Below are 27,560 nucleotides of genomic sequence, written 5' to 3'. Positions count from 1 at the left end.
GCACACTTGTTGGTATAACCCCGTATATCAGAACAAACTGGAAATTGGGGAGCCTTGATGAGGAAGACCTGGGTGCTGGCATGAATACTAAATTAATGGCAGCATGCTGTCATTTATTTGCAAATAAAGCAAACTGGGTACTGGGCTGTGTTAGGAAATAGAATATGTTTATCTCCCTCTTACCAGAAGTGGTGAGGCAACACAGACAAAATGTGCTTTTAGCTCTGTTTTAGCAGAAAACAGGATGGATTATTTCAGAGCTTACGCAAAGAGCTCGGGCCATATAGCCTCCAAAGATCACATTCTCTAATTAACACTTCTAGAACTCTCTGCCATTTTTACTGTTTTGCTGTTTTTTTTTTTCTCTTCTTGCTTAGGCTTCCCTGTCTAATCAGGGCTGTCTCTGCGATGTTTGTAATGCCTTCTATTGAATAGTTTTCTATCTATGAAGTTCCATATTGGCAGTTTTTCTGAAGAAATATTCTTTAACTTAATTGTCCTTTGCATGGCTGTTTACCATCTCCTGTGTTGATGGATGCAGACTGTAGAGTTCTATGTACGTGTCTTTTAAACAAAGACTAGAACAGAAACAAGTCACTGTGACAACATGGGTGGTTGTAGAAATCAAAGTTCATTGAACATGAGCATCTATTCACAAGCGTGCTTCCTTCCACAGCAGTTTCTTCTTCAATAGTATCAAGTCTTTTCTTGGCCATTCTGTCCTCTGCAGAATTACTGGCATTGCTAATTGCAGGACTACATCTGGTGTGGGTTTCGATCTCTGGAATTGGTCTCCTTCCAAAGAATGTTTTTTGTCTCTGTGTCAGACTATTTTTTTCTACTTACTATTGCGGCATGAGGACCCTTTCTCATATTGACTCTTGCCTAGGCAGCAGTATTGTTAAAGGAATTCTGCTGACCCTCTCCTATGCAACCAATATTGTCACTGAACTCAATGTACATGAGTTCTGTGGTTGTCACTCTGCTATTCTGTGGATGGCAGCAGATAGCATCCTCTGTTTCAATCAGTGAGCAGTTGTACAACTTTCTTCTCTCATCAGTTACCGCAGTTTGAGGGGTGTGGGTGTATGCTCTTTTCCATCAGCTGTTGACTTCTTGTAATGATGTCTTTTGAAAGCAAGCATTGTCCATGGTGGAGGGTTTTTGCCCCCAAATTTGCAAGTTTCCTTTTTTGTAGTCACTTAGACCACTAAAGACACTTCCATTATTCATCATTCTGGAGGTAGTCTTTTGCCAATTCTTTTTCGGCATTCATGGGCTGACTGAATTCAAAACCACTTTCTATAAGCATTTTGCTGGTCTTTCAATCTATGAATGGTTAGGTGGCACTTTGTATGTGATTACCTCAAAACTATCAGAACTAGACATTACCATATGTCTAGCACCATATGATAGCTATTACATCTTGGTTAGAAGCCATAGTGGAAGAAGGACTTAGTATTTACCACCTTTTTTACTTGCCTTGAAACCTCAAGAAGAATAGATTATTTAATACCCAGAGATTCAGCGTTTTTAACCTGTTTGTATTTGTTTTAGCTCTTGACCACTACAGTTTTGTAGATATGGGGCCTCATGGTTATCAGCTGTGTCAGAAATCTTTTTCAGTTTGCTTGGAAAATTACTGTGGTCATGTGAACACCTTTTATTTTCTATTTTAGGTGAACAAAATGGTAACAGAAATCCTGGTGGTCTACAAATTGGTGACCTTGTAAACATTGACCTTGATTTGGAAATTGTACAGTCTTTGCAGCATGGTCATGGAGGATGGACTGATGGCATGTTTGAAACCTTAACAACAACTGGAACAGTTTGTGGCATTGATGAGGATCATGACATTGTGGTACAATATCCAAGTGGCAACAGGTTTGTTTTATAGTCTCTGATGTTCATAATCACAAACTTTGCTTTTGGCACGTGTGATCAGTTACTGCCAGAGAGGTTCTGTTCTGCTTGTGTGTATATTAAGATATCTCTGAGGATTTTTATATTTCTTTTGCAATATGTAATGAGGGCTTATATAAACTCTCTGAACTCAAAGGATTAAAAGCTGTAGTAGGACAGAGATTTGTTGCCTTTCACACTTAGAAAAAGGTTGAGTCCAAAATAATGAAGTTGTGGAATACCTTATTTCTGAAATGTTGTGTTTTACACAGTACTTGTTTTTTTATTATTATGAAGTACCTCATGGTTTCAGGGAGAATGATAAGAGCAGTGCAATGTAGAGTTTCAGGAAAACAGGTTAAGAGAATTGGTGATGAATGTCCTGGTTGGGAATCTCATCTAATAGTCTAGATACATTGACTTGATCTGTATCTAGCTTTTTTTTTTTTTAATCAATGGGGTATTAGTTTGGGTAGATGTGAAGCAAGAATAGGAAGTGTTGGGGAACTTGTTGCCAAAACCACTTAGTTCAAGCCGGATTTCATGTTCTGTTAGCTGCTTTGATGCTAACAGGGTTCAAACACAGCTGTACTGATAGATAGGAGCTATTATGTCCAAATGGTTTTGTCATTTTGCTTACAGGTACTGGTTTTCTCTTTAAAAACCAGCCAATGAGTAGATCATTATTTCAGTTCTGCCTGGAGACTGACCTATTTAATTTGTCCCAAAAGAGCTAAGAATCATTGCGCTTGATGAACTCATGTGGTTAGTGATTGCTCACCACTCTAATCTACTTACAAAACAAAAAATGTATCAAGATTAATATCTATCAAGATTAGTGTCAATGTATTCAGGCTTTTCCTCTGGATATTGCTTGTTAATATTGCGAAGTAATGCAAAAATCTTTTTTCTCAACTAATAGGAGCCATAGGGATGCAAGTACCATTTTGTCTGATCATTGTGGCTATAGAGGCAATCAGAGTAGCTAATCTATATTGTGGTTTTTTTTTTCCTTTACTTTCATCAGTCACCTGATGCTTCTCGACCAGATCGAACAGTTGAATGCAAGTCAATCCCGGAACAAATTACATGTAAAGCGCGGACGACCTTATTTAAATACTGGAATATAATCAGGCATAAAAACAGCTAAATTTTTGTAAAACAATAAAATTGGTATTGGAAAAATAGGATAGTTCATTTCAAATTCAGGTGCATCTTGACTATGCATTTGATTGGAGAATCTTTTTATAATTCCATATAGCATCTTCTGACTTTGGAGAGGAGGAGCAACATCCAGAGTTCTTCCCTTGTTGTTTCTTGACAGTACAGTCGTTTGTGAGACAACTCAATCTTTCCCATTCCAATTTGACTCCTTCTTGCCCTAGAATAATAATAATAATTAAAAAAACTACTTTCAAGAATATTACATTGTCATGAGCTGTTAGCTTGTAAGACATTTCTTCTTTGCTTCAGTAATTTACATCTCTGAGGATGGCAGTATTCAACTGATGAGCCACATTCACTCATCTGGGCAAGAAGTAGTTAACAACATGTGCTGCAGCATCAATTTACGGGAAGGTTTAGGCATACAAGCAGAACCTTATTCAGTTTATTTATATTCAGTTTATTTATTAACATTTTTTTAAACATTCATTTCACTTCCCAAGTTTAAAACCTACTTCAAATGATTCTTTGTCTAGGTGGACATTTAATCCAGCTGTTCTCACCAAAGCCAACGTTGTCCGAAGTGGAGATGCTGCTCAAGGTGCAGAAGGAGGTACTTCTCAGTTTCAAGTGGGTGACCTTGTTCAAGTGTGCTATGATTTGGAGCGAATCAAGCTTCTTCAGAGAGGTCATGGAGAGTGGGCTGAAGCAATGCTTCCTGTAAGTTGCTGTATGTTTGGACTCAGGGTGATTAAACTTATATTTCTGTTTATGATTGTTAATAATACCTGGAGGCCATGAAAGTGTCAGAGAAAGAATATTCAACCAAACAATACCCTGATGAAATTTAGAAGAATTAGTAACTGAATTATTATACAACTGATTTGATAAAAATTGTTTTCTGTAACGTTCAGATATCTAACTACTTTATTCGTAGTATATTTACTTAAGATGTTTCCTTGCCTGCAGACTTTAGGTAAAGTTGGTCGTGTCCAGCAGATCTATTCAGACAGTGACTTAAAGGTAGAGGTTTGTGGGACATCTTGGACATATAATCCAGCAGCTGTCTCAAAGGTGGCATCAGCAGGATCTGCTATAAGTAATGCATCTGGTGGTAAGTTTAAATAATAACCAGTAACGAATGTGTGACAGGTACTTGTGTTAATCACAGAATTGTTAAATACTGGTACAGAGCTTGTATGTAAAGTTAATAAAACTCAGGGCTTGATGTTTGGCTACTCCAATATTACTCTTCATGGGGAGATGAAAGGAGAAGCTTGCAGTAGGCATGGAGTTGTTTATAGTTGTTATCTTGATAGATGCAAAATCAAATGTGTGATTCTCTTTGGCTACACTGCAAGTATATCTTTGGAGACCAGCACTGAAGGCTTTAAAGCTGGAGTGGTAAGAAGGGATGATCAAATATACTTTGGCTAATCATAGTGGGAAATTTTTTGTAGGCTACATGAATACATTTCATTTCTGTTGAACCTGCTCACGTTCATAGAATTGTAGAATGGCCTGGGTTGAAAAGGACCACAATGATCATCCAGTTTCAACCCCCCTGCTGTGTGCAGGGTCACCAACCAGCAGACCAGGCTGCCCAGAGCCACATCCAGCCTGGCCTTGAATGCCTCCAGGGATGGGGCATCCACAGCCTCCTTGGGCAACCTGTTCCAGTGCGTCACCACCCTCTGTGTGGAAAAACTTCCTCCTAATATCTAACCTAAACCTCCCCTGTCTCAATTTAAAACCATTCCACCTTGTCCTAAAGTGTTAGTGTTCATCTAATACTGATGGCAGGAAGATTATCCTGTACATGTTTTGTGTTCTATTGACAGTTTCATTAGTTGGTTGTACTAAAATGTCTTTTTTCTTCTTTGTTATAGCTAATTGGTTGTTTTTTTTTCCCCCTTCACATATTTACTCTGTCAAGAAATATTTATACATAGGCTTTTAGACTTTTTCATAGGGATTGTGAGCATAGATACAGTGAATTTTCTCCAAAAAAGGAAATAAAATAGAAAAAAGACACACAGTGACTATGATGATAGAAGGCAGAAATTTGACAAAGTTAAGATAGAAGACTAAGAATCCTGGTACATCAACATGTAAATCTGTATTTTTGCCTGCTCCCCCTCCTTTCTGTATTTTGTGGTAGACAAGCTATTTGTGGTTTAAAAAAAAACCCTTCTGTTCTGAAATACTTGATGTGACTGTCTCAACTATTTAAGGGGATCAGGATTTCAGATTTATTGAAAACCCTATAATAATTTAAAGGTGGTTTGTGTGTTACTAGTTACATGTCTTTAGAATTGTGACAATCTTTGCTGTTGTTTTTCCTGTTCTTTTGTGGCTAGAATTGTGGTCTTAACTGTGATCTGTTTAATAAATGTAGAGAGACTGTCCCAGCTATTGAAGAAATTATTTGAAACCCAAGAATCTGGAGATCTCAATGAAGAATTGGTTAAAGCTGCTGCCAATGGAGATGTTGCTAAAGTGGAAGATCTGCTAAAGAGACCAGATGTGGATGTGAGTTACAGGGGTCTTGTAATGCTAATGGTATAGATGTCCTTAGCCAATCAGTAGCATGCTTGCATAGAAGTAATACGCCTTGTTCCAGTGCATCATCTCCCGTTTGTTTTCCTTTGAATTGTGCAGAGGGATGTCTGAAATGCTGCTTAATACCCTGTTTCAGTGGACAAGTTTTGTTATGCTGTCTGCTGTGAATAAAAGTGTCTTCAGTCCTACGTCTTCCAGAGTCATGGCAGAGAGTTAAACTCTCACAATTAGTGAAGGGTGTCAGACCTCTTTTGTTTTTAGAGATTAGGAGGAGGGAGGGTAGATTTGGATGAGTGGATTTTTGTGGTTTTTTTTCTCTATGTTCATAAGGTAGATCACCTAATCTCTCCAGATACTGTTTCCCAAATTGTTTAGTCACATTACTGTGTAATTAGACAGAAAATGTTTAAGGACTCGATTCGGGAAAAACAAAATCACAATCGGAGTTTTTTGTCACTAGAACAGTAGGTATCCTTGTAGGAAGTAGATTAATCTCCATCAATTCCAAGGGTTAGTTTGTAGCTCAAGATTATATAAAGCATGATATTCTGTTCAGGTTGACTTTTGTTGTTGATGTAAATTAGAAAATGAAGTGTAACTTAGAGCAGAGAACAGACATCATTATGAGGCCTATTTTCAAAAGCTTGTCTTTACAGAGGCCCAAAGGTAATCTATATACGTTTTTTAATCCAGCTGTCGTTAAGATCTTAACGTGTGAAATAAATGCTTCTTCTTTCCTTCAATCTAGCTAATGCCGTGAAAATAAGATAGCACAGACCTAGGAGGAGGTGATGTCAAAAAGGCAGCTTTCTAAAAATAGTTCATTTGCTAGTCTTGTGTTTGATTCAGTAATATACTCTGTTTTCTAAGACACTTGCATGTATGCGGTGTCTCATAGAGCTATGTGCATTTATCTCAAAGTGTTAATTGCTTCCAGGTAAATGGACAGTGTGCTGGACACACAGCTATGCAAGCAGCTAGTCAGAATGGCCATGTTGACATTTTGAAGTTGCTTCTGAAACAGAATGTGGATGTAGAAGCAGAGGTAAATGAAATATTTCAAATATTCTTTTTGTACCCTTACATTTTAAACTTACCTACGCACATGAATAGCATATCTATTGGAGTTGCTTTCCTGCAATAATTTATAAATTCTTCTGGTTTTATTTTAGTTTGCACTACATGCAACTATATTTCTAAGCTTTCTAACATGTTTCTTTCTGATGACAGTTTAACTACTTTTGCTTTTTTGATTGATTGATAGATAGCTATTAAAAAAACAAGCAGAGTAACAAAGGGTGTAGAAAAATTTTACTTTTTTTAACGGTATGTAATCAGGTTGCAGAGAAATGAATAGACTATCTTTTCATACTGATTGCTTTTCTTGGACACAGTGTGGCAAAGTGTTGTGTGTTTAGTATAAGATGTGCTGCTTTGTGTTTAAAAGCTAGTTATGCTGTGTTGATATCACTGATGAAATGATAAATTCCTTGGTACTGAAATAATTTTCATATTCACTGGTACACCTTTGCTTTGTAGAAGTTTTCTACTTAAATGGCAAAAATGACAAATTTGATGCAGTAATTTGTTGCTGTGGACTAAAATCTGTGAAACACCTTCATTGTAGAAGCTGAACTTTCACTGCAGTACACGCCCTGCATTGTTGTTAACTAGTCTGAGCTGCTTTTCATCTGTACTGTGGGATCCAAGCTGCAGCATTAATCAAATTGTGAACTGATACTTCAGTGGTGTAAGGAAGGATTAGATGCATTGCAGAGGGAGGTCAAAGTGTTATCTATACAGCTTTGAGATAAGGCATCTTGTGATCATCTGGTGGGGTTGTTAGTGTTCCCATTATCTCAATCAGAAGAAGGTTCTGTTGGTGTTGCCTCCTCTGTGCTTACCTCAGCTTAATTCTGAGTTCAAGTGGCTTCTATTTTGTCAGAAAAAAATTGTTACTGACAGCTTAAGAAGCTGTCTATTATTATTAAATAGTATTATTTATACTATAGTATATACCTAGAATATGAGAATGAAGTAATGAAACTGAGACAAACTGAATTGAATCAGAATTTTAATGCTGTGAAGCTTCATCATAGAATCAGAACTTGCATTTAATTTTAGTTTCAATCCCAAATTTCCTTTGGAAAACAATTTATAAACTCAAAGTTAAGATATGATAAGCCCTAATATATATGTAACTTAATCCTATGAACAATTCTTTGGTCTTCTTCCATGATTTGGAATTTGGCAGTTCCTGGATTACAGAATAGGTTATCCTTAGTTACAGGGTGGGTGATGTATTGTGTTTTTGTTTGTTTTTGTTGATGGTGATATAGCATTGAATATCATATATTGTAGAATGCATATTTCTGTACACAGATTCTTCATTCTCTATTATTCCTTTATGGTTTGATCAATTCTTTTATTAGTTTAAATAATCTCAGTTCTATTTAAATATCCCTTTCTTCAAAGAAATTTTCATGGTTCTGTTTAATTTCTTGAAGTGTGAAATGTATGGAGTTAAACTATTGTTTCTACCTTAGGATAAAGATGGAGACAGGGCTGTCCATCACGCGGCCTTTGGTGACGAGGGTGCTGTGATTGAGGTTTTGCACCGAGGCAGCGCAGATCTGAACGCTCGCAACAAACGGAGGCAGACTCCGCTTCATATTGCTGTCAACAAAGGTCATCTTCAAGTTGTGAAGACTTTACTGGACTTTGGCTGCCATCCTAGTCTCCAGGTAATGCAGACGTTAAATACCTGAAACGTGAATCTATTCTACTTCTAGCATTTCAAGCGTGTGGATGCTGTGTATAGATAATTGAATAATTACGGAAAATAGGATGGAAAGGACCAGACCTTGTGAAGTTCTCTCTCCCATCTTCTACCCTAATGTGACCAGCTGTAATAGAAATGCTGTTATTGATTGGTTTTCTAAAAAGCTTGATAAAGGCACCTGATTTATTCAGGCCAGTTCATGTTAGTTGATATTTTCACAGACTGTAGTTATCTGTGATTGTTAATTTTTTCTCCAAATTCTTTCTCTATCTAATCTGCAGCTGTTTGCAGCTTTGAATTTTTCTTTGGATGTTGATACTGTGGAATGTTTCATTGAAAGAAACCTTTTTTCCCCTAGAATTGACCTATCGTCAATACAACTGTTTAGCCAAATTCTCTTTTAAAGCTCAGACTTTTATCTAAAAGGTCATGATATATGGGGCCTCAAGTTCCATAATTACACAGGCAATTTTATCTGTAATGAATGTGGTGGAAGCTGTGACATATGAGTGGAACCTCCTGTTGAGAAGGTAGAGGAGAAACCTGCTGTCAAACAAGCAAGCATCCATATTCTTCATGAGCTTAATGCAATCTCATGCAGTGCATTAGTAAAACAAGTCAGAAGAGGTTTTCAGTGGAAAGAAAAAGCTGTAATGTCCTGATAAAATCAAGACATGTTAATAATACATCTACCATCTTGCTTTGCCATCATGTCAAAAAGCAGTAAAATTTTCAAAACTGTATATTCATGTAACAAAAGTAAAGCAAACTTAAAATTAATTAATATATTGATTGTCTGTCTGCTTTTACCTGGCTTTGTGTGTATACTCTTGAGCTTGCTGAGGCTGAGCTGTCAGCCAGCTAGTGTTCATCCATACCCTCCTTAGTATTTGCTGAACTTGGGATAAGTAAAGAATCTTTTGTCTTGAGTTTAGTGAGGGGTGATAATGTGCATCATACAACAATCTGTGGGTAGGCAGAGTGAATATCTCTGACTTGAAATATCAGAAATTCGTTTGGTTTGAAAAATTCAGTAGAATGGTGCTGTGGATCTCTACCTGGAAAATAAAACTGTCATTGAACATAACGAACTTTCAGATCCTGCAGGGCAGAATGCTAATGGGCAAATGTGAGTAGGCAACTGACTTGGTGGATAAGAGCACAGAGTAGTCAGATTGAGTCACGACTGGAATTTAAGTGCCCATCACTCTTCCGCTGAAGCCCATTCTTGGTGTAAACAGAAGCATGTTAATTTGTAAGCAGTAAATTCAGCAAATGCCATCAGTTAGACTAGATAAAAGCTGCATAGTTAAATTCTAGCAAACTGGTTCAAGTTTTTCCTTTATTTGACACTTTGTTTGTCAATTTGTGATTCTCATGGTAAAGATTCAAAAGATTTGTTTTCATACTGGACTGTATTGCTAAAATGTTCAGATCCTGTGTTTATCAGTTAGTAGTTGAGTCAGTGACAAAAGTCTTCCTGACTTATATGGTGTTATAATTTTACTGGAAGCATAAATCTGGAGAGTTTGCTTAGATAGCAGCAAATAAGCATAAATGGATTTGTTTTCTCACTGTTAATCATAGGACATTCCTTTTTAGCCCAACCGTTTGGGTCCTCGAATAAGTAATGTACAAACTACTTTTAGGAATAAGTAGTATTTCCCCTTATTTGGGATATTTGAAGAATAAAATGACAAGCTAAAAATATAAATGAATTGTCTTCAATTTAATTATGCAATGAAATCAGAGAAATATTTTCATTTTCCTTGTGTAATGTAATCCAGTATGAGCTATAAGAAGTTTAAAAGCTTAATATTGCTTGTGACGTTGGCCTTTGCTTCATGGAAAATGATGTGCTTCAGTTAAAATGACAGATGTACCTAAATTACTTGGCCTGCATTTTATTTTTTCCTTCTCTTTAAGCTTTTATTTCCCATCATCTTTTTGGCATTATCTTTTGTGTGGTTAATTACTAACCACGTAAATTACTAATTTGCCATCATCACTCAGAATTCCCTTCCTTCTCCCTGCCTGGCTAATCTCTGTTGTGGTGTTCTTGTTGCTGACCTTCTGTTACTCAGAAATGTTAATTTGGGCATCTCATTAATCCACATGTGAGATACAGAAGCTGATATCTACACCAGTATCTCCAGTGTTGTCACATGCAACGCATGCTTAAACTCTGGTTTGGAGTTCTGGTAGCTGGGTAATCATAGAAAACTGGGAGCCCAGGGAGGGATTACCTACTCGAGTGTTTTCAAAACTGGAACAAGAGCAGAAGCACCATGCTCTGAACTCTACAGTATAGCCACACTTTACATGTTACTTCTTAATGTGGATGCATACAGAAACTGATGCAAGCTGTTTCTGGTTTCAGGATTCTGAAGGTGACACTCCACTCCATGATGCAATAAGTAAAAAGCGTGATGACATCCTGGCTGTACTGTTAGAAGCTGGTGCAGATGTTACTATCACCAACAACAATGGCTTTAATGCTCTTCACCATGCTGCACTAAGAGGAAACCCAAGGTAAAGATTTGTTTTTAAAAAATATTTTCTCATTTGTGAAAGACAAGTGCATAGAAATGTGGAATCGTGGTATTCTTTTAAAAGGTCCTTGAGCCTGCATATAGTTGTTTCTTAGATTTGGATATTGTTTAGATAGGAATTATTTCTAATAGTAGAGTAGGCCACAATCAGAATGAAATCACTAATCTGCTGCATTCAGTGCTGTGTTGAGGCAACTCTGGATCTCTGTAGAAGTCTGTAAAAGTTTGCAAACAAGCTTTTACCAGTGAGAAGTTAAGTAGGATCTTAAAGCATTTGTAAAAATGCTTCTGTTCTTCTTGAACGTTGGAACTGGGGAAGGGATTTGAGGTTTTAAAAAAAATTGAGTAATTTCTAAAGATACTGTGTGGTTATAAAGTGATAGGATTGTTGGGTTCAATCCCCTTTGTTAAAAGAAACATGATTTTGTTTCCTCAAAAGCATGTGTAGAAGGAATTTCTTCTTTATGTAACAGGTTATTCTGAAGAAGTTAAATTTAAGGCATAATTTGTTTTGTGCCAGTTGCATACTATGCATCTGTGTTGAATCCTCAGTTAAGATAGTTTGCAGAGAAAATGATTGTAGAACTTTGTGGGAGAACTTGCTGGTTGCTTATTATGTTATGGATAATGTGATTTTCTTGAAGGCTGTTATAATAACAGGACTTGGGTGATATTGCATGGCGGAGAATTGTCTTTGCATGAAGAAAGAAATGTGTATGCTTGTTTACTGCTAAATTTTTCTGCTTTTCAGTTGAATGAAGCTAGATGAATAAGGATGTTATTTATAAGGATGTTATGTACATTGTGTGTGGGAATAACGTGGGTGAGTGTCTTAGCATACAGCTATCAAGGCTGATGGTCAAAAAGTAAATATGAGTGTTTACGTATGTAAAATGAATGGAATCACATAGTTGAAAGTTGTGGTTGGGAGTGTTGATAGGAGCAATAACTGTATTTACAGCTTTCCACAGTGCCTGAAATAGGTCTGTAAGAGAACGTTTTGAGGATGTTGTGAAGGGAGTGTATTTTTGGCATTCAAAGACAGTTGTTTCGCAAAGGGGTAACTTACTCATTTAACATGAACTCTCCATGTTTACATTAACAGCATTAACCAGGAATACTGTGTGCGGTCTCCAGTTACCTGGGTTGGATTCTTTTTAACTTCTGTGTTACTTTCCTTAGGCTCTTGTCACAGTTGGTTTGCATGAAAAACTATCTCAATATGAAATGCAAGGAAAATGTATGGAAAAAGAGCTCTTCCTAGGGGTACTGAAGATTTTTCTGTGGGTGAATATGAACAAGATTTTTCTTTGACAGAGAGATCAAAATTGGAATTTAGCCTAGTTTGGTTTGACAGCTGGTAGAACGTGAGGCATCATACAGTTTTTTTTCCCTGAATCCTTTCTTCCTTATGAAAGTTTTTACTTCAAGAATAAAAAGTATTTCCAGTATTAGTGATTTGAACCTTGTGTAGGTTTCCCTGTATGTGTGTTTTGACTAGTATCTGAAAAGGCTTGCTATATAAAGCAGTTAGGTATCTACTTTCTGGTTGCAGCTGTGCTTGAGTACCTCTGAAGCAGGTAGACAGAGAGAATCTTTTTTTTCCTACTATGGAAGTTGGTAGGTTTGTTTTTCTTCACAGAATTAGGCATTTTACACATCGACCTGGGAAGAATTAATGGAAATAAAAAGATCTCAGAAAGATTTCTTTTGTGCCACTCCTTCCTCACATCCTCCCCCAGCCCCAATTATAATTATTTGATTCATTTGAGAGTTGAGTTCTGCTTTCATTTAGTCTTAAATGGTTGTCATTTATTTCATTATGTTGATCTGTAGTTCTGCCACTGGCCTCTCTCCAGATGAAAGCAGATTTTTTTATATTAGTAACCAGTTCTTTCTAATCTGATATAGAACAATAGATACTACTAATCTGTTAAATGCACTGAGTACAAAATATTTAAAGTGCTGTTAAAAATAATGCTCTGAATTTTACCTTTTAGCTGTAAAGGATCACAATACATTCTGCTTGAAGCCTTACTTAAGCACTTACTTGTATTTCCTATCTAAGCTTTCTAAGCTGGAGTTTGCGTGGCTTGAGGCTATGGTGCCATATATGGAATAGACTGCACTAGACTCCCCTTAAGGTCAAATATATAAATATATAAATAATTATTATATGAATGTTTTGTTTTCATTTAAAGTACCGTGAACCTTTAAGCTCAGCAGACTTTGTCTCCTCAGCATTAATGAGATTTTTCAGAATAAAATTTGCTTATACTGTACAGATCAGTTCTGTTTACCACATTTTTCAACTTCTGGTTATGTTTGATCTATTCACGTACCTGTGACTTTGAGTTTTTCATCTGAAGATGAGACCGTGTGGGTGTATGATATATCCATTGCCCCAGTTAGATGGAGATTTGTATTGTATCTTGTGAAGAGAGCTATTCACACTGCAGTCAGCATCCTAAATGGAGGCTGCTTTTGGAGCTGACTTCTCTTGGCACACGTGCTACTAGTTCCTCAGACCATTCTTTGGTAACTGAGGAACTATTCTTTAGGTTAAAAAAAATATTGGAATACGATGCAGCTTTTACACGGCTCTTTGATGGCAAGCGGTTTGTCATGTCTGTATTATAAACTAGCAAATAGAAAATAGTATTTCAAAATGGAATTGCAATTTCCCCCCCCTAGTTGTTATATTATTTTTCATAGATCTGTCCTTTTAGAATGTGCAGATGGTTTGAACTGGTTGGTAATGGAGTTTAACTGACGTGTTCTGTGAGTTAGGATTTCAGCTGTTCTTAGTATCTCAGGAATTTGTGGTGTTTGGTCATGCAAGTCCTCAAAGAGACAAGGTCTGGAATAATCAAAGAGTTGTAAAATTAGTTTCTGAAATTGGAAGCAAAGATTGCTTTTACTTATTTGCTCTTCAGACAAGCTAAATGCTTCCAAATAAAAAAAATTAAAAGCATGCTCTTCAAACTGTTTACTATTACGTATTAAGTCAGAAAATGCTTTGAAAGAAGACTTTTGTTCAGATTGGTGTTAAGGGGGAATATAATCTCCATGGGCAGACCTATAATTAGATAGCCTGTAGCTGCTGAGGTCAGTGACAACTTTATCTTTAAATAGTAAATAATATGCCCAGATAGCATACAAGGCAGCCAATACAGTTTCTACCTGGGGTGTTGCTTCCCTTGTGCAATTTGCTGCATTTTTTTTTTTTTTTAAAGGATAGAAGGGGGCAAAGGAAAGTGAGGGATAACAGAGGTGTCCAGAAAGTAGATGTGGTACTGCAAATACTGTTCATTCTGTATCTTCTTCTGGGGGGATCAGTTCTGTTAAAAGTGTAGCAGACTTGAGGAAAAATACAGGAGACAATCAGTCATTGGAAAATGTGTTTATTTCGCTGTTTGCCTATCTTAAAAAATGTTTTAAGGTCAGTTTGCAATGAATATATACGAATATATACAACCATTAGCTGTTTATTTACAGGTACAACCTTGAGATTTTTGAGCTATGGAATTCACTGTACTTCTTGTTACCTTCTATCTTCTAAGTGCCTGGAAAAAAATCAGCCCTCTCTGCAAAATTATTCTGGCTTACCGTCTAGCTTTAAATATATAAAAAATCCTGTAGTGATCAATGCATAGCTACAGCTGGTTGAAGGGGACCAAATCCATTGAAGAGGTGATTTGGTTCCATTTTACCAGCTTTAGCAAAGCATTGGAGTGCAGGAAGGTTATAATTTAAGAACATATTTTTAAGACCCTTTAGCATATGCGGACTGTTCACAAAGAATGTGTGGCTTCCTCCTGAGCTGTGTTTTGTTTCTAGTCATTGCAAATTTAAATTCTTTAATTTTGAAGTGGCAAAATGGAAAGATATGTGCCAGTGAGGCCTCATACGTACAGGGTTGTATTTTCCTTGCCTAATTCTTTGAGTCTCAGCTCAAATTCTAGTTGCAGTATAAACTGTTCTTGATCTGAAATAATGAAATTCTAGGGTAGTGACCAAAAACAGCGTGCTTTCAGGTTGTACTCAGGTAGAGTTCCTTTGCCTCTCAATGTTGAGCATTACTGGAGAGAAGGTTTCATTTTGCCACCTCCCTACCCCCTTGGTTTTCTGGCAGGTTACCCTTTGCAGCTGCTTTAGTGCTGTACTTGCTTAGCACAAGTGTAAATGTCAAGTGCTTTCAATTCCATCACTATATCTCTGGTTAGTATTAACTTTTTAGGAATGATTACATAATATAGCAAGACAGATTTTTTTTTTTTTCCTACTTGATTGTATATGTAAGTGTTATATATCAGGTAAAATGCAGTTTAAAAAAAATGAAAGATCTGGGATTTAATTTTTTAATTCTCCTAAACCAAGCCTCCTTTAACATGTGCATGTGCTAACATAGCTTTTTATATGCTGTGTGCTGAATTCAGTGGTGGTTTTTTTTTTTTGTTTTTTTTTTTGAAGTGAGCTTTGACTGCAGTGGGAAATAGTAGACAAAAATTAGTTGGAGCCATTCACTAATAATGACTGCATCAAGTATAGTCTGCATCTGTTTGCTGCACGGTCTGATACTGGTGAGAAGATTTATGTAAATATATTCCCAACACCATGCATGCTAATAGAAACATAGCAGGTGTGTCACTTGGACTTCAGCATTAAAGATGGTTATAAAATTAGTTTCTATTTTTACCAGTTATACAGGAACTGTTTTACAGATACAGCTGCTCAAGTGCGCTTTTGGATGGCAATACAGTTGCATGTACTGGCCATATCGGGACAAAAAACGGCCATGGAAAAAAAGCCGTGTAGCATTTGATAATGTCAGCATCTGTTATCCCTGTCAGTCACACAGTTGAAATGTTTGAGTTACAACTGTGTCAGCAGATGCCCAAAGTTCAACGTGTGCTCAGTTAAAAACCGAACAGCTGATCTAAGTGATGGATGTGACATTTCAGAGTGACTGGATATGTATTCTTAGAGCTACGCTAACATGAACTAGCAGGAAGCAGTGTCAACGTGTAATTTTAACTTCTGTGTCACTCAGAACTGTCATTTTGTTTCGGAACAGTGCTGAAGTGTTACACAAAGCAGAGGAGAAAGAAGGTGGTATGATGATTTGTTACCAAAAACCTCTGTAAATACATTTGAGATGTTAAAAAGTTTGAGTACACAGTGGAGACCAAATCAATTAGCACAGAGGACAGGAACTCTTCAGTAGAACAACTGGATGCTTAGCAATTAACCTCTCTGTAAAGCTGGTGGTAATACCAGATTACTTCTGTGAGCGTGATCAAGTTCAGTAGCATCACTCTGAGATTAGCCACTATGGTTTGATTGTTTCCCACTATAAAGTAGATTTGAATTTGGATTTAGAGATGCCATTGTCTTTGTGTCACAATATCTGCTTATAAGAGAAATGGCTTTTTAAAAAATGTTAAGCATTTTACTTGAACAAATGATTCTGATAAGAGAACCATTCTTCCTTCTTTCTTCTGTGGTTCTTTCTACTGTGCGTTACTCTTTAGTTTCAAGCAATAAAAATAGCAGGCTATGTATAATAGCTATTTGAGTATTATTTGAGTATTTTAAAAATAAGGTTCTCAATCTAAAATTGGTATGTTGCTTTTTGTTGCTGTTGTTGTTTTTTTTTTTTCCCAGACATTTTAGTAAGCACATAGATAGAGTTAGAACTTTTAAATTGGGACAAATGTGCCTGCTTCTCATGAATGTATCAGCTAACTGCTCTTAGAAGGCTGCTTTATGAATAGAATTGCTGTACTGGTGAGCAGAGAGTATTCCTCTGATTTTTTTCCCTATTCCTGAATTTAGTGTTGAGCCTCTTAACTTAGGGACGGTATGCATTCGCATATTTTAATTAATCCTGCTTTTAGAACTTAAACTGTTGTGGGACGTTTCTCCAGAGCAGGTCTCAAAATTTTCAAGGTGTTATAAAATGTTTGCATGGCCAATTTTTTTAAATCCAGATTTAAAGTAAATGTGGTTAATTTGAAAATGATATGTAAGGTAACTTAGGTAAGTCTTATTTGCCATTTGTGTTTCCCTTTAGGAATCTGTCAATAGCTTTAATCTGCTGACTAGCAACTGGGGCCTAGAAATCTCTGTATTGTCACTTTCTGTGCGTAAGCCAGACACAGCAGTTTGTACTGAAGAGCTCAGTGAGCATAGTAAATGCTGATTTGGAGAAAATTCTAACTTAAATGCTATATGCTAAACGGCAGATGTCATTGTACTTAATGTACTTCTGTAAATCCTTTTCTCTAAATCACAGCCTTAATTTCTCATCTGTTTCTGCTTATGTCCTGGTTGCAGTCTGTAAGTTGTTAAATGATCTGTGGTAGATGCAAATTTAAAAGGTGTCATTGTAAGCATACAGGACTTGCTGAGATTAGTAAAACAATGGCTTGGTTAAATGAGATGTGTTTTGGTAATTGGGCTTTTAAAGTTTGTTTAGGTTCTATTGTATGAGGTGTACTGTAATCATAACTTTTGCTGATCTGAATTAGCATGTTGAACTGTTAGTTCCCAGCCTCGTTGTGGGTTTTGTGTTTACAGCTGACGTTAAGTTTGTAATCCAAGAAAAACTTTCTCAACCCACGTATATAGTCCCTTAACTTAATGCTTTGTGAGTTGTTACTAGTAAGTATGTGTTATTTAGGCAGTACCAGCTGACCCTTAGCCAGTTAACTTGTCACTTGAATGTCACTCAAATGTGGGGAAGCATGCTCTTCCCAACAGCTGTTAGTTTCCTCTTACTGGTCGTTCTGTGCCTGCCAAAAATACATACTTCTTTACATTCCATAGCATTGTATGTTCATATGGGTACATAAAGAAGTATGTGCTCTGAGCAGGTACTTGTAGAGTTGCTCAAATGAACCTGAAAAGGACTTTGCTGCTTACTGGTTCTTTCATTAAGTAAAATTCAGGGCTGAGATTTCTTTGGGAGAACAATGTTACAATTAACTGATGATAGAAACCCATCTACTCAATCTAACTGAATTCAATGATGCAATTTACCTGTGCAGTGGCTTAAAGCCAGTTATAGCTCACTGCTCTGATGGCACTGACAAGAGAAGTGCTTATTCAGGCTTCTGCAGCTGCTTGCTGTTCTGAGCAACCAGGGTTGAACGGAGACTTGAATCATTGGTAATTTTGCAGGATGTGTTCTTGGGATTCGGAGTTGTATTCCACTGCGAAAGTGCCAGCTTTCTCTGAGGTCTTCAGGACTACTTCCACGTGTGTTTCTTCATGTAGGATCCTGGAGGGAACCACAAGCTCATCCAATACAGCAGTTAGAAACTTCCTTACCCTCCCCAGCCCCACCTTCCTGCTTCATACACCCAGTGTTCTGCAAACTCATTGCAGGTTTCTGCTGTAGCTGAGAGTAGTCTTAAAAAGTGGATGTGCGTGTGCCACAGTGGTCCTGCTTATCACAGGCATAATGGCATGGAGTTCAGCAAACAACCTCTAACTGCTGTGACAGGGTTTGGATTGTCAGGCCCAAGGTCACATGTGGCAGCTAATTCCTATTCAACACTTCTACAGAACAGGGTTGCTTTTCTTTTTTTTTTTTTTTTTTTCCCCTAAATTGGCACTCACCTGCTCTAGTCAAAATGCTGTTCACGCTTTAAATGTTATGAAATTTTAAAAAGCCCAACAACCCCAGCCAAACTGTTTCTGCAGACTCCACTAGGTCTGGAAGTTAAACATTAGGTGTGTTGGAGGGGTTTGGCTCCACAGAGTTGTCAGACACCGCTTGGGGCTGCTTAAATTTGGTTCAGAGGTTCACTGGGGTTACTGTGAGGAGTAAGCTTTCTTTTTCCAGCGTTAGAAGGTAAATGATGTGACAGTTAGTATATGTACTAGTGGTAAGGCAAGCCGAGAGCAGAGGTAGTATGGATTTCTGCAGTTCATGGCAGAGCCCTAGTGCAGCTGGCAGAGAGCAAACCAGTGTGTGGCAGAAGCCGGCACAGCACTGAGAGCAGCAATGCAGCAGCATCCTAGTGCTGTAAGTAGGTTGATCCCTCATGCAGCCAAGCTACAGCACCTCTGTGCTCTGCGTAGCTTCAGAGCTCTGCCCAGCCATGCTGGTGGCTTTTTGTGTGGCTGGTAGTCCTTTAGTTGTGGTTTGCATAGGAAAACAGGAATGTATCAGTGAAACTAATGCTGTTTGCTGAGCAGTTAATGGCATTGCGGTATCTGAGTTGATCTTCACTAGCAAGAATTCTGCCAGACAAGTTGGGCTTTCTTGCTAGGAATTTTGGATTCGTGTTGGCCTGTTCTTTACACCACCAATGCATGATACTCCACCACACTCAAACCAAGCTGCTCCTAGAGCAGAGGGATTAATCACAACTTAAAAGAAAAAGAAAAAAAGGGGAAAAAAAAAAAAAAGAAAAACAACAACAACCAAAAAAACCCCATCTAGTAAATAAGTCACACATGCAGAAAGTCATAGGCATCCTTAAACGTGCAGAACACGGCAGGCGGTGTGGCGGTGCGTTACCTGAGCTCAGGGTCATGCAGGCTGGCAGCGGTGCGGCCAGGGCCCGGCAGCTGCCATCTCGCTCGCCGGGCCGGGCCTGCAGGGTGCGGAGAGGTGCGGGGCCGGTGGCACCTGCTGCCTGCGGTGGGGTGGTGGTGGTGGAGAGGTGGTACCTCACGGCTGCTGGGCTGGGAGCTAAGAGTCCAAGGATGGGTGCTGGCAAGCCATGAGAAGGTGGGCTATGATGAGAGTAATCACAGGCAAAAAAGAGGGGGGGAAGGGGGGAAAAAAAAAAAGCCCAAAAAGAAAATCAGCCCCCTCCCCAAAAAAAAGTTGGGAGTCTCTTCAGAAAAATTGAAAATAAATAAATAAATGAAGGCAGCGATCATCTCCCCCCCTCCCGCAGTGGTGTTTCCTTCTGGCTCCCGCGGCCGAGCCCCGCATCCTCCCGTGCCCGAGCTGCGCTCCCGGGGCGCGCCGCCGCAGCTCCGCGCTGCCGGAGCCCTCCTTCCTTCCTTCCTTCTTCCTTCCGTCCGCAGAGGTCAGCACCCCGCCGCCCGCACTGCCGCTCGCGGGCCACAGCCCCGCCGCCGGGCTTTATAGGCGGCTAAGCATTTGAAACACGCACAGCCGGGCCGCCCGGCTCCCCCGCGCCTCGCTCTTCCCTGACCATATTTAGTCAACCCTCGCAAAAAATAGCCTCCCAGCTGCCGATTGTCGATCCGGGCGCTCTCCCGCGCTCCGCCTATCGATTGAGCGGCCTGCGGGTCCGCTTCGCTCAGGGAGTTCCGCGCCTGGGGAGATCCGCGCTTCCAGCCCTGCCCGAGGGCGGCCGGACCCCGAGTGTGGCGGCCGGAGGGGACCGGCCCGGGGGGTGGGGGCCGGGAGGAGGCACGGAGGGCAGCGAATTCCTGTGATTCGGTGCTGAGGGTGTTCGGTAGTCCTGCGGTGTTCCGTGCTAAACTAGGAAACGGGTTTTGAAAAATAAATGGAAGTGTGAGGTGGGTGCTGCTGTTCTGTGGAGAGAGATCTAAGGGAAAGGAAGAAAAGGTAGCAACCCAACCCTGAACAGCACATTCCGACTGTCTGATCTTTGTGTGTACAGAACTGGCCTCTAACTGTACCAGTGCAACACATGCAGAATAGAAAAGTGTATTCATCTCTGTATGAATATCTGCAATGTTATTCTCTGAAGTGAATAAAGTAACTGACATATATGACAGAATACGGAGCCCTAATATTTCAAGATTTTATTGTTTGCACAGCAACATTCCTTTACATTCCTTGGGAGCAAGAGTGAAAGTGCTGAAGAGTTTCTCACTCCATCTAACCATCTCTGCGAACGCTGACATAGTGTGTCGTTACTCATCCATGTAAGCTCAGCACCTGGAGGTGGGTGATGAGTGGCAGAGCCCTGCAAGGATGCTCCTGGATCATGGTTCGCTCATTTCCTCCCCTTTTTGTGCAGTCTTTGTCCCCCAGCTGTGGGCACCCACTTGTCCCATAGTTCCTGTTGCAGCAGAGCTCTCTGGTAGAAGTTGCATTTGTTTCCCATTGATTTCAGAGTTGTGCTTTGAAGACTAAATTGATGCTCTACTAATGCAGAGCATATTTTTGTGATCCCTGAGTATGACATACCTTACTGCTCCTTTAGTTTCATGCTCCTTTCAGTTTCATGAATGGAAATTCTCAAGTGCTGAGAACTGATTGACAACACTGAAAAATGAAAGAAGGAAGCAGCCTCCTTGCTTAAACACATGCTAACTGAGCAATCTGATGGATACGAAATGCCGAACTCTGTGTGGTGCTCAGTAGCGCCGCTCCCAGGTGCTGCTCCACGTGTCACTTGTTCTGGGGGTGCTTCTTTCCCACTCTGAGCACAGCTGTCCGTGAGCTGCTGTGAGCCGGAGCAGCGGGCTGCCTGGCCTGGAGCTGCGTGCTGACGTGTGCTGCAGATCATAGCGCAGCCAAAAATAGTGCTGTCCTGCTCCTGTGTTACTTCTTGCACTGTGTTGGTACAAATACTTCTTTTGGCTCCCAGTGAGCAGGATCAGAGTAGTAATCTGCATGAGAAATAATCATACAGAACGAGGTCATTCTTTGTAGGTGCTTTGGTGGGAACTACTTTTATTTTTGAACAAATGTGGTAGAGGACAAGATTAGGATAAGTAAAATGTAGTCTTGCTGCTTTTGTATTTTAATGTATATGCAAATATATACTTTAAAAGATGACTTTGTAATTGCAGCTGTCTTAAAATTGTGTAATTAAGTGTTGTAGATATAAGAGGAAGCATGTGAACAGGTTTGGCTGATGAGCAGGACTGGGAAGGAGCGGAGGAATGAGTGTGTGGGTGGGGGAGCAACATTTCAAGACACAGTTTAATTTGAATTATCATGCGTGAGGAAGATGTTGTCACACTGTAACACTGGAAAGCTGACCTGAGGGAGGAGAATGGCAGGAGAGTAGAGGAACTTGTACGGTGCACTGAATCATTATTACAACCCCTATATATAAGGTTTCCTGATCAGTTTGCGCTGAACTAAGGCTTTGCTCCTGGGAAGGGCAGTCTGCCCTCCCTACAGCTCCAGATCCAGTACTTCCTTGTTCCTACTGCTCACAGTGGCTCTGAAGTTGCAGTGTAACCTGGTTGAGCTCACTGATCTGAGTGAAAGTGAGTATACCTAGTCTGGCAGTTGTTTCAGTGACTGCTTATGCAGCCAACATAATGCTTGCATTGGCAGAGTAGGGGAAAGTGGGACAGTGTCTTTTGATAGCAACTTAACCTAAATGTGCTTAAGCAGACGTGTAGGCTCTTTTTTTACTTCATCATATGTATCTATTCTCTATCAAAACAAACACAAAGCAACCAACCTTCCCCTTTATTATGCTGCATGCAATCAGATTGCAGTTGGTAACAGAGAATCTCCTGCGTAGTTTTTCTTTAAACAGGATAGAAGGATGGGTTTGCAGTAAAGAATGTTAAACCTCAAATCTTTTCCATGCAGCAGTGTACTAGTTTCATCTTCCTTGTAAATACTTTTTACCCTGTAGGTTTTACAAATAAAGCCATACTATATGCAGTGTTCTAAGGTAGTGCTCACAAAATCATAGAACCACAGAACATCCCAAGTTGGAAGGGACCCACAAGGATTATAGAGTCCAATTCCTGGCTCTGCATAGGACCACCCAAAATTCAAACTGTGTCTAAAAGTGTTGTGAGCAGCTGTAAAAATTTTGTAAGAAGAAATACACAAGGAAAAAAATTATGTATGTAGATCAATAATGAATACTATACTGTATTGGTCATTGGTCATGACACTGGTGACTGCTTTGTCAGAAAATTCATGCTGTTGAGTTTGTGTTCTGATACACTTCATTATTTAAATATGTGTATGTTAAGCCATGATTCCAGACTCTCTGAATAAAAATAATAGTAATAAAAAAAAAACACTCAAAAAGCATATTTGAATGGCAAGGTCAAATTAAAGCTGTAAAAGAATATAAACGGGTGTTTCTTGTACCAAGTCACTAACAACCGTTGGAGCCTAGGTGATGATCATTGTATTGGGAGGATAAGTCGGACCAGAAGGTGGCAGCTCCAGAGAAAACGTGAGTTGTGGTGGGCTTTGTAAGTTACCATGCCCCAACAATTGAGCTGGGGAAGCAGCACACACCTTCATTTCTGCCCACGCTTAGACTTTCTCCTTCCTGTTTTCACTGAGCAGGTGAAAGATGTGAAAGATGAACATCCTTCATCCACTTCATGCTTTGCAGAAAATTTACTCTAAAAGCTTCACCAAAGTTTTTTCTAGAAAATTTCAAATTGAGTTTGCATGAGATTATCCAACTGAAAAAGGCCTAAGATCATTATCAGCCTCCTGCTAATCTGCCAGTCGTAGAGTGGCTTGGCTGGGGAGGGACCTTAGAGAACATCTACTTCCAACTCCCCTACTGTAGCCCAGCTAATGACAAAGCTTTTCTGTCACAAAACAAACAAAAATAGTAGTTAGCATAGCAGTGGCACAAATTTGGTGTTTTAATAAGGCTTTTAAATGTTTGTCAGTAATCTTTGAAGCTATTCAATTAGCTGTATAGTCTGTAACAGCTGAATAAACTGCAGATGATTATAGTCTGAAGCTGATTTTGTAGTTACTCTTAGATTTGCTGATTTCTTAATCTTTTGAATACAATTACAGTGAAAGCAGTCTGTACTCTGTTTTAATGTATGGAAAAGGAAAGCAGGTTTTCAGGACCATGTTGATGTTATGATCCTGAAAACAGAATAGTGTGATTCAGCTTCCTCATTAATACTTTATGTGGATTGGTGAATTAGGAATTGCTATGTAATTGGCATGCAACATTAATTCACTGAGATGACTTTTTATGGTACAGTACATGCTAGTTTCAGTGAGTGCTGTTCTGAATGATAGCCACTTAGCCAAGTTGTCAAAATTTTGGCAGCAGCTCTAGAAAATTCTGATAAATAGAACAGCAGTAGCAGGAAAGCCTGCAACGTGAAGAGCAGAGTTTTGTGCACTGCAAGAAGCTGCCTCTCTGCTTGTGGGGAAGGAGCCTGCAGCCACTGAACTTCTTACTTAAAAGAGTTCTCCATTTGTGGCATATTAATATCTTGCTAATTTCTAAGGTGTCATGTCCATGAATCCGTGCTTCCATCCTGCTTCCTATTAACTTGGTGCAGTCTGGATCAAAGAGAAGTATGTGGTCTCTAAATTCCTAGGCAGAAGAAACTGAACATTAATTACTCTCACTCAAATGGCTTACTGGGAGAAGTAATATACATGTCTATCATATGCAGAAATTGTTTGCTTTATTGGTCCTGTTGGTTTTTTTTCAGTTTTGTAAAAGTATACAGATGAGCTGTCTGGTAAGTTTTGCATAAAAGTAAGGTATGGTTGTAACCTTTGGTTGTTCAATAGTTGAACTTTAGAAGAAAATCTTAATGGCCTTTAACAGCAAACTAAGTAGGAAAAAAATTGAAAGCAGAACTGGTAAGGTTTGTGCACTTGCCAATATTAGGATGAGTGAATTTTTTAATATCATACATGATACTACATCTGTCAATTTTTAAATTTTCTCTCATAGATGAGTGTTAAAGAAATAATAATAGTATTTCTGAGGCGTATTCACTCCGTGGTGCATCTGTTTATGTGAATGTGCTTTAAATATTGTTTTGTTGAAATCTGTTGAGCTGGCAATTCCTTATTTTATTGCAGAAGACAAAGACATAAAATACAGTCTGAGTTGGTTAGGGTTATTCCCTGCTCAGTGACCAGAACTTTGGAAATAAGCCAACTATATTTAAAGAGCAGCTTGTCTGGGTGTTGTGCTTTACCACGGCATTCCTGAAGATGTAGTTGCAGTTGTGAGAATTTCTTCACCTTGTTTTTCTTCTTAGTCCTCTGTTGCCCCACCTTTTATAGGTCACTCTCAGTAGTCACGTTACCTCTTTCTTCCCATCATAAGGAATTTTCATGTTATTTATGTTGTGCTTTTCAGGTGACCCACAGTAGGTACTCCAGAGCTTTGTGGCTTGTTGGAGCACTGAGTCTTTCAGTAGAGAATGAAGAGAGTACAGGCTGTGACTCCTTGTGGATAAAGCAGAGGACTGGGCTTCTGTTCCTCTTGGCCTCACATGCTCCTGAGGCATGCTCTGTATCAGCTTGACTTTCTGAAGAGCTGATGGTGTGCCCAGGCACGCTGTGCAGTTGTCAGCTAGGTGTGACACGAACCACAGTGCTCTGGGCTTGCTCCCTCTGGGACAGCCAGAAACTGTTGACACGTTTCTAACTCGTGGTGTGTTTATATCTGGGATTTGGATAGGCATCGTTTCATTGCAAAATAAATAATATTTACAGTGCAACTAACATCCCTGTACTTTCTACATTTCATAATGTTTTGGTATCTCCTGTCTTAATAAATTAAGTACTTAGCTTTTGAAACACCTATGTAAGTGAATCTTTCAAAGGATAGTGGTTTTTTTTTCCTCAAATATTGAAGAAATGTATATATACAAATAATGTACAATCTGTTAAGTGCTGTGGTCTCATTTTGCTGTTACAAGTGATGTGAACATCGAGGAAGTGAGAAGCTTAGCCAGGTAAATAAGGTCATCTTGAGAGGTGGAATGTTTTAACGTGCTTACTTCTAAAAAGCTGTGATTCTGCTGGAAGCTGAGGTGACTCACTGACTGCAAAATAAATTCAGTTCCCAGGGAAGAGATTGGGCCTACTGTACAGAGCACTGCCCTGCAGAGCAGGTGGGCAATGGGCTCTGTGTGGTCATGGTCTCTTCAGGAGCTGTGTGACCCTGAAGCCTGGTAGTGCAGTTACTTCCTTGTGGTTTCTCTGCAATCGGGAGGGGGATAAAAAGTGATTGTTCTGGTGTGAAGAGGGTGTGAAACAGCATTGGGAGAGCATGTCCATGTGCTTAAGAAGTCAAAGTCTGTTAGAATGGGGTCCTAGCAGCTTGGAAGAAGGAGTGCACAATCTGCCTCATGATCTCTTACTTCTGCCAGTTGGAGCAGAACCCCAGAACCACATCTTGTGGTTTGATTTATAGGAAACTCATTCTCTTACCTTAAGGGGGCTCAGGAGCAAATAGCATTTGTGTCCTGTGGATGATCAAGACTACAGATCTTGGGATGGAATTAGGAGCTAAGCTATTGTTTGGTAATACAGACAGCCTATTGTTACTTGCTGCAAGTATTTTTGAGTAAAATCTGAAAGGCTTTATTGCATCAGGCTATTTCTGAGGCTTGCTGAAATTCTACCTGTGGAGTATCTGGGCTCTAATGAAGATCTGTTTAATTCCATTTTAGTATCTACGTTGGAAGGCAGCTTATGGCCTGCACTAGCTAGCACTGAATTTTAAAGCCTGAATTTTGTGAAGAAGCTCTGTTTTTCTTTTGAATTGCATGTTCCTTTAAGGGAAGGGAAAGATCAGGCAATAGAGGAGATTTGTTTTTATATTTCTTTCTGAATAACTGTCATAAAGGAACTCCTTTTGCTTTTTACAAAGATAAGACAAAGGGAATCGTGTTTGATTACCTGCCTGTTCCAGAAGCTGAGTGAAGTCAAGTGAACTTCAGGAAAGTCTTTTGGAGAGAATGCGTGATGATCAAATCAATCCTGCATTCTTTGGACTTAATGGGTTTTAGTTTACTTTAATACTACAGCAGTCATATTGCTTTTCCCTACCCTAGAATTTAAAATGTAAAAAGTAAATCCACTTCCACTTGGTATCTTGGTAAGCACATAGAGAATGGGGTAGAAGACTGAACATGCCATGGTGTTTTAAACTCAGCCACTTTCTGTTACAGCTATTCCTGTATTCCACTAACGGCCACTTAAGAGTTTCAGCATTTATTTCATTTGTTTTTAGAAGTTTTGTTGTTTAATGCTCGGTGATTGGCTGCTTTGCATGCTTCAACTGGAAGAAACCAAGCATGAAATTGTTAGGCTTTGGAGGTGTTTCACAACTTTTCATTCACTTTTTCTCCTTTCTCTCTTCTAAAAAAGAGGCTTATGCTTGTCTTTTTCACTGCTGCTTTGTAGTTCCAAGAATGAACATTGTTTTTACTATCGTCATGTTGTTATTCAACAAATACCTCACAAATGCATTTATCCATCTCTGTTTATTTTAGTGCAATGCGTGTATTGCTGTCCAAGTTACCACGGCCGTGGATTGTTGATGAGAAAAAAGATGATGGTTACACTGCCTTGCATCTGGCAGCTCTCAACAATCACGTGGAGGTGGCTGAACTTTTGGTGCACCAGGTAGGATTCTTTTCTCAGAAGGGTTTATATGTTGCTCTTTGATTAAACATCTTATGTGAAAATAGTTTGCTCTTGATGCCTGCTGTGCAATGGAGCAGGGAGAGCCATATGGGGAGCTGCAAAGGTCAAAGTTGCTTTTGAGATTGGTACGTTGTCCTCATAGTGGAGTTGGGATTGGTCAGTCTGATACCCAGTCTGATTCAAGCATCCGTACAGCAAATGATTGATGTACTTAATAACTTTTGCTCTCAAATCTTCAAAACAGTAATCATATTGAGGGTTTTATTTG

General features: G+C 39.1%; 1 protein-coding gene across 2 annotated transcripts in view; it reads left to right on the top strand.

The window, feature by feature from the left end:
* The window catches only part of MIB1 (MIB E3 ubiquitin protein ligase 1), a 72,695-nt gene that overhangs the window by 22,936 nt on the left and 22,199 nt on the right, over positions 1-27,560 (top strand). For both annotated transcript variants that reach the window (XM_042839639.1, XM_042839638.1), the window contains exons 6-13: positions 1,680-1,884; positions 3,603-3,786; positions 4,036-4,180; positions 5,465-5,598; positions 6,566-6,673; positions 8,175-8,372; positions 10,791-10,942; positions 27,139-27,271. In XM_042839639.1, coding sequence (XP_042695573.1) covers positions 1,680-1,884; positions 3,603-3,786; positions 4,036-4,180; positions 5,465-5,598; positions 6,566-6,673; positions 8,175-8,372; positions 10,791-10,942; positions 27,139-27,271 — 1,259 coding nt within the window. The remainder of the gene's footprint in view (positions 1-1,679; positions 1,885-3,602; positions 3,787-4,035; positions 4,181-5,464; positions 5,599-6,565; positions 6,674-8,174; positions 8,373-10,790; positions 10,943-27,138; positions 27,272-27,560) is intronic.

The sequence above is a fragment of the Centrocercus urophasianus genome, unplaced genomic scaffold (genome assembly GCF_019232065.1).
Source record: "Centrocercus urophasianus isolate 14NV4802_14NV808 unplaced genomic scaffold, USGS_Curo_1.0 seq_11, whole genome shotgun sequence".
Lineage (NCBI taxonomy): Eukaryota > Metazoa > Chordata > Aves > Galliformes > Phasianidae > Centrocercus > Centrocercus urophasianus.
This window is presented reverse-complemented; position numbering and strand designations above follow the sequence as displayed.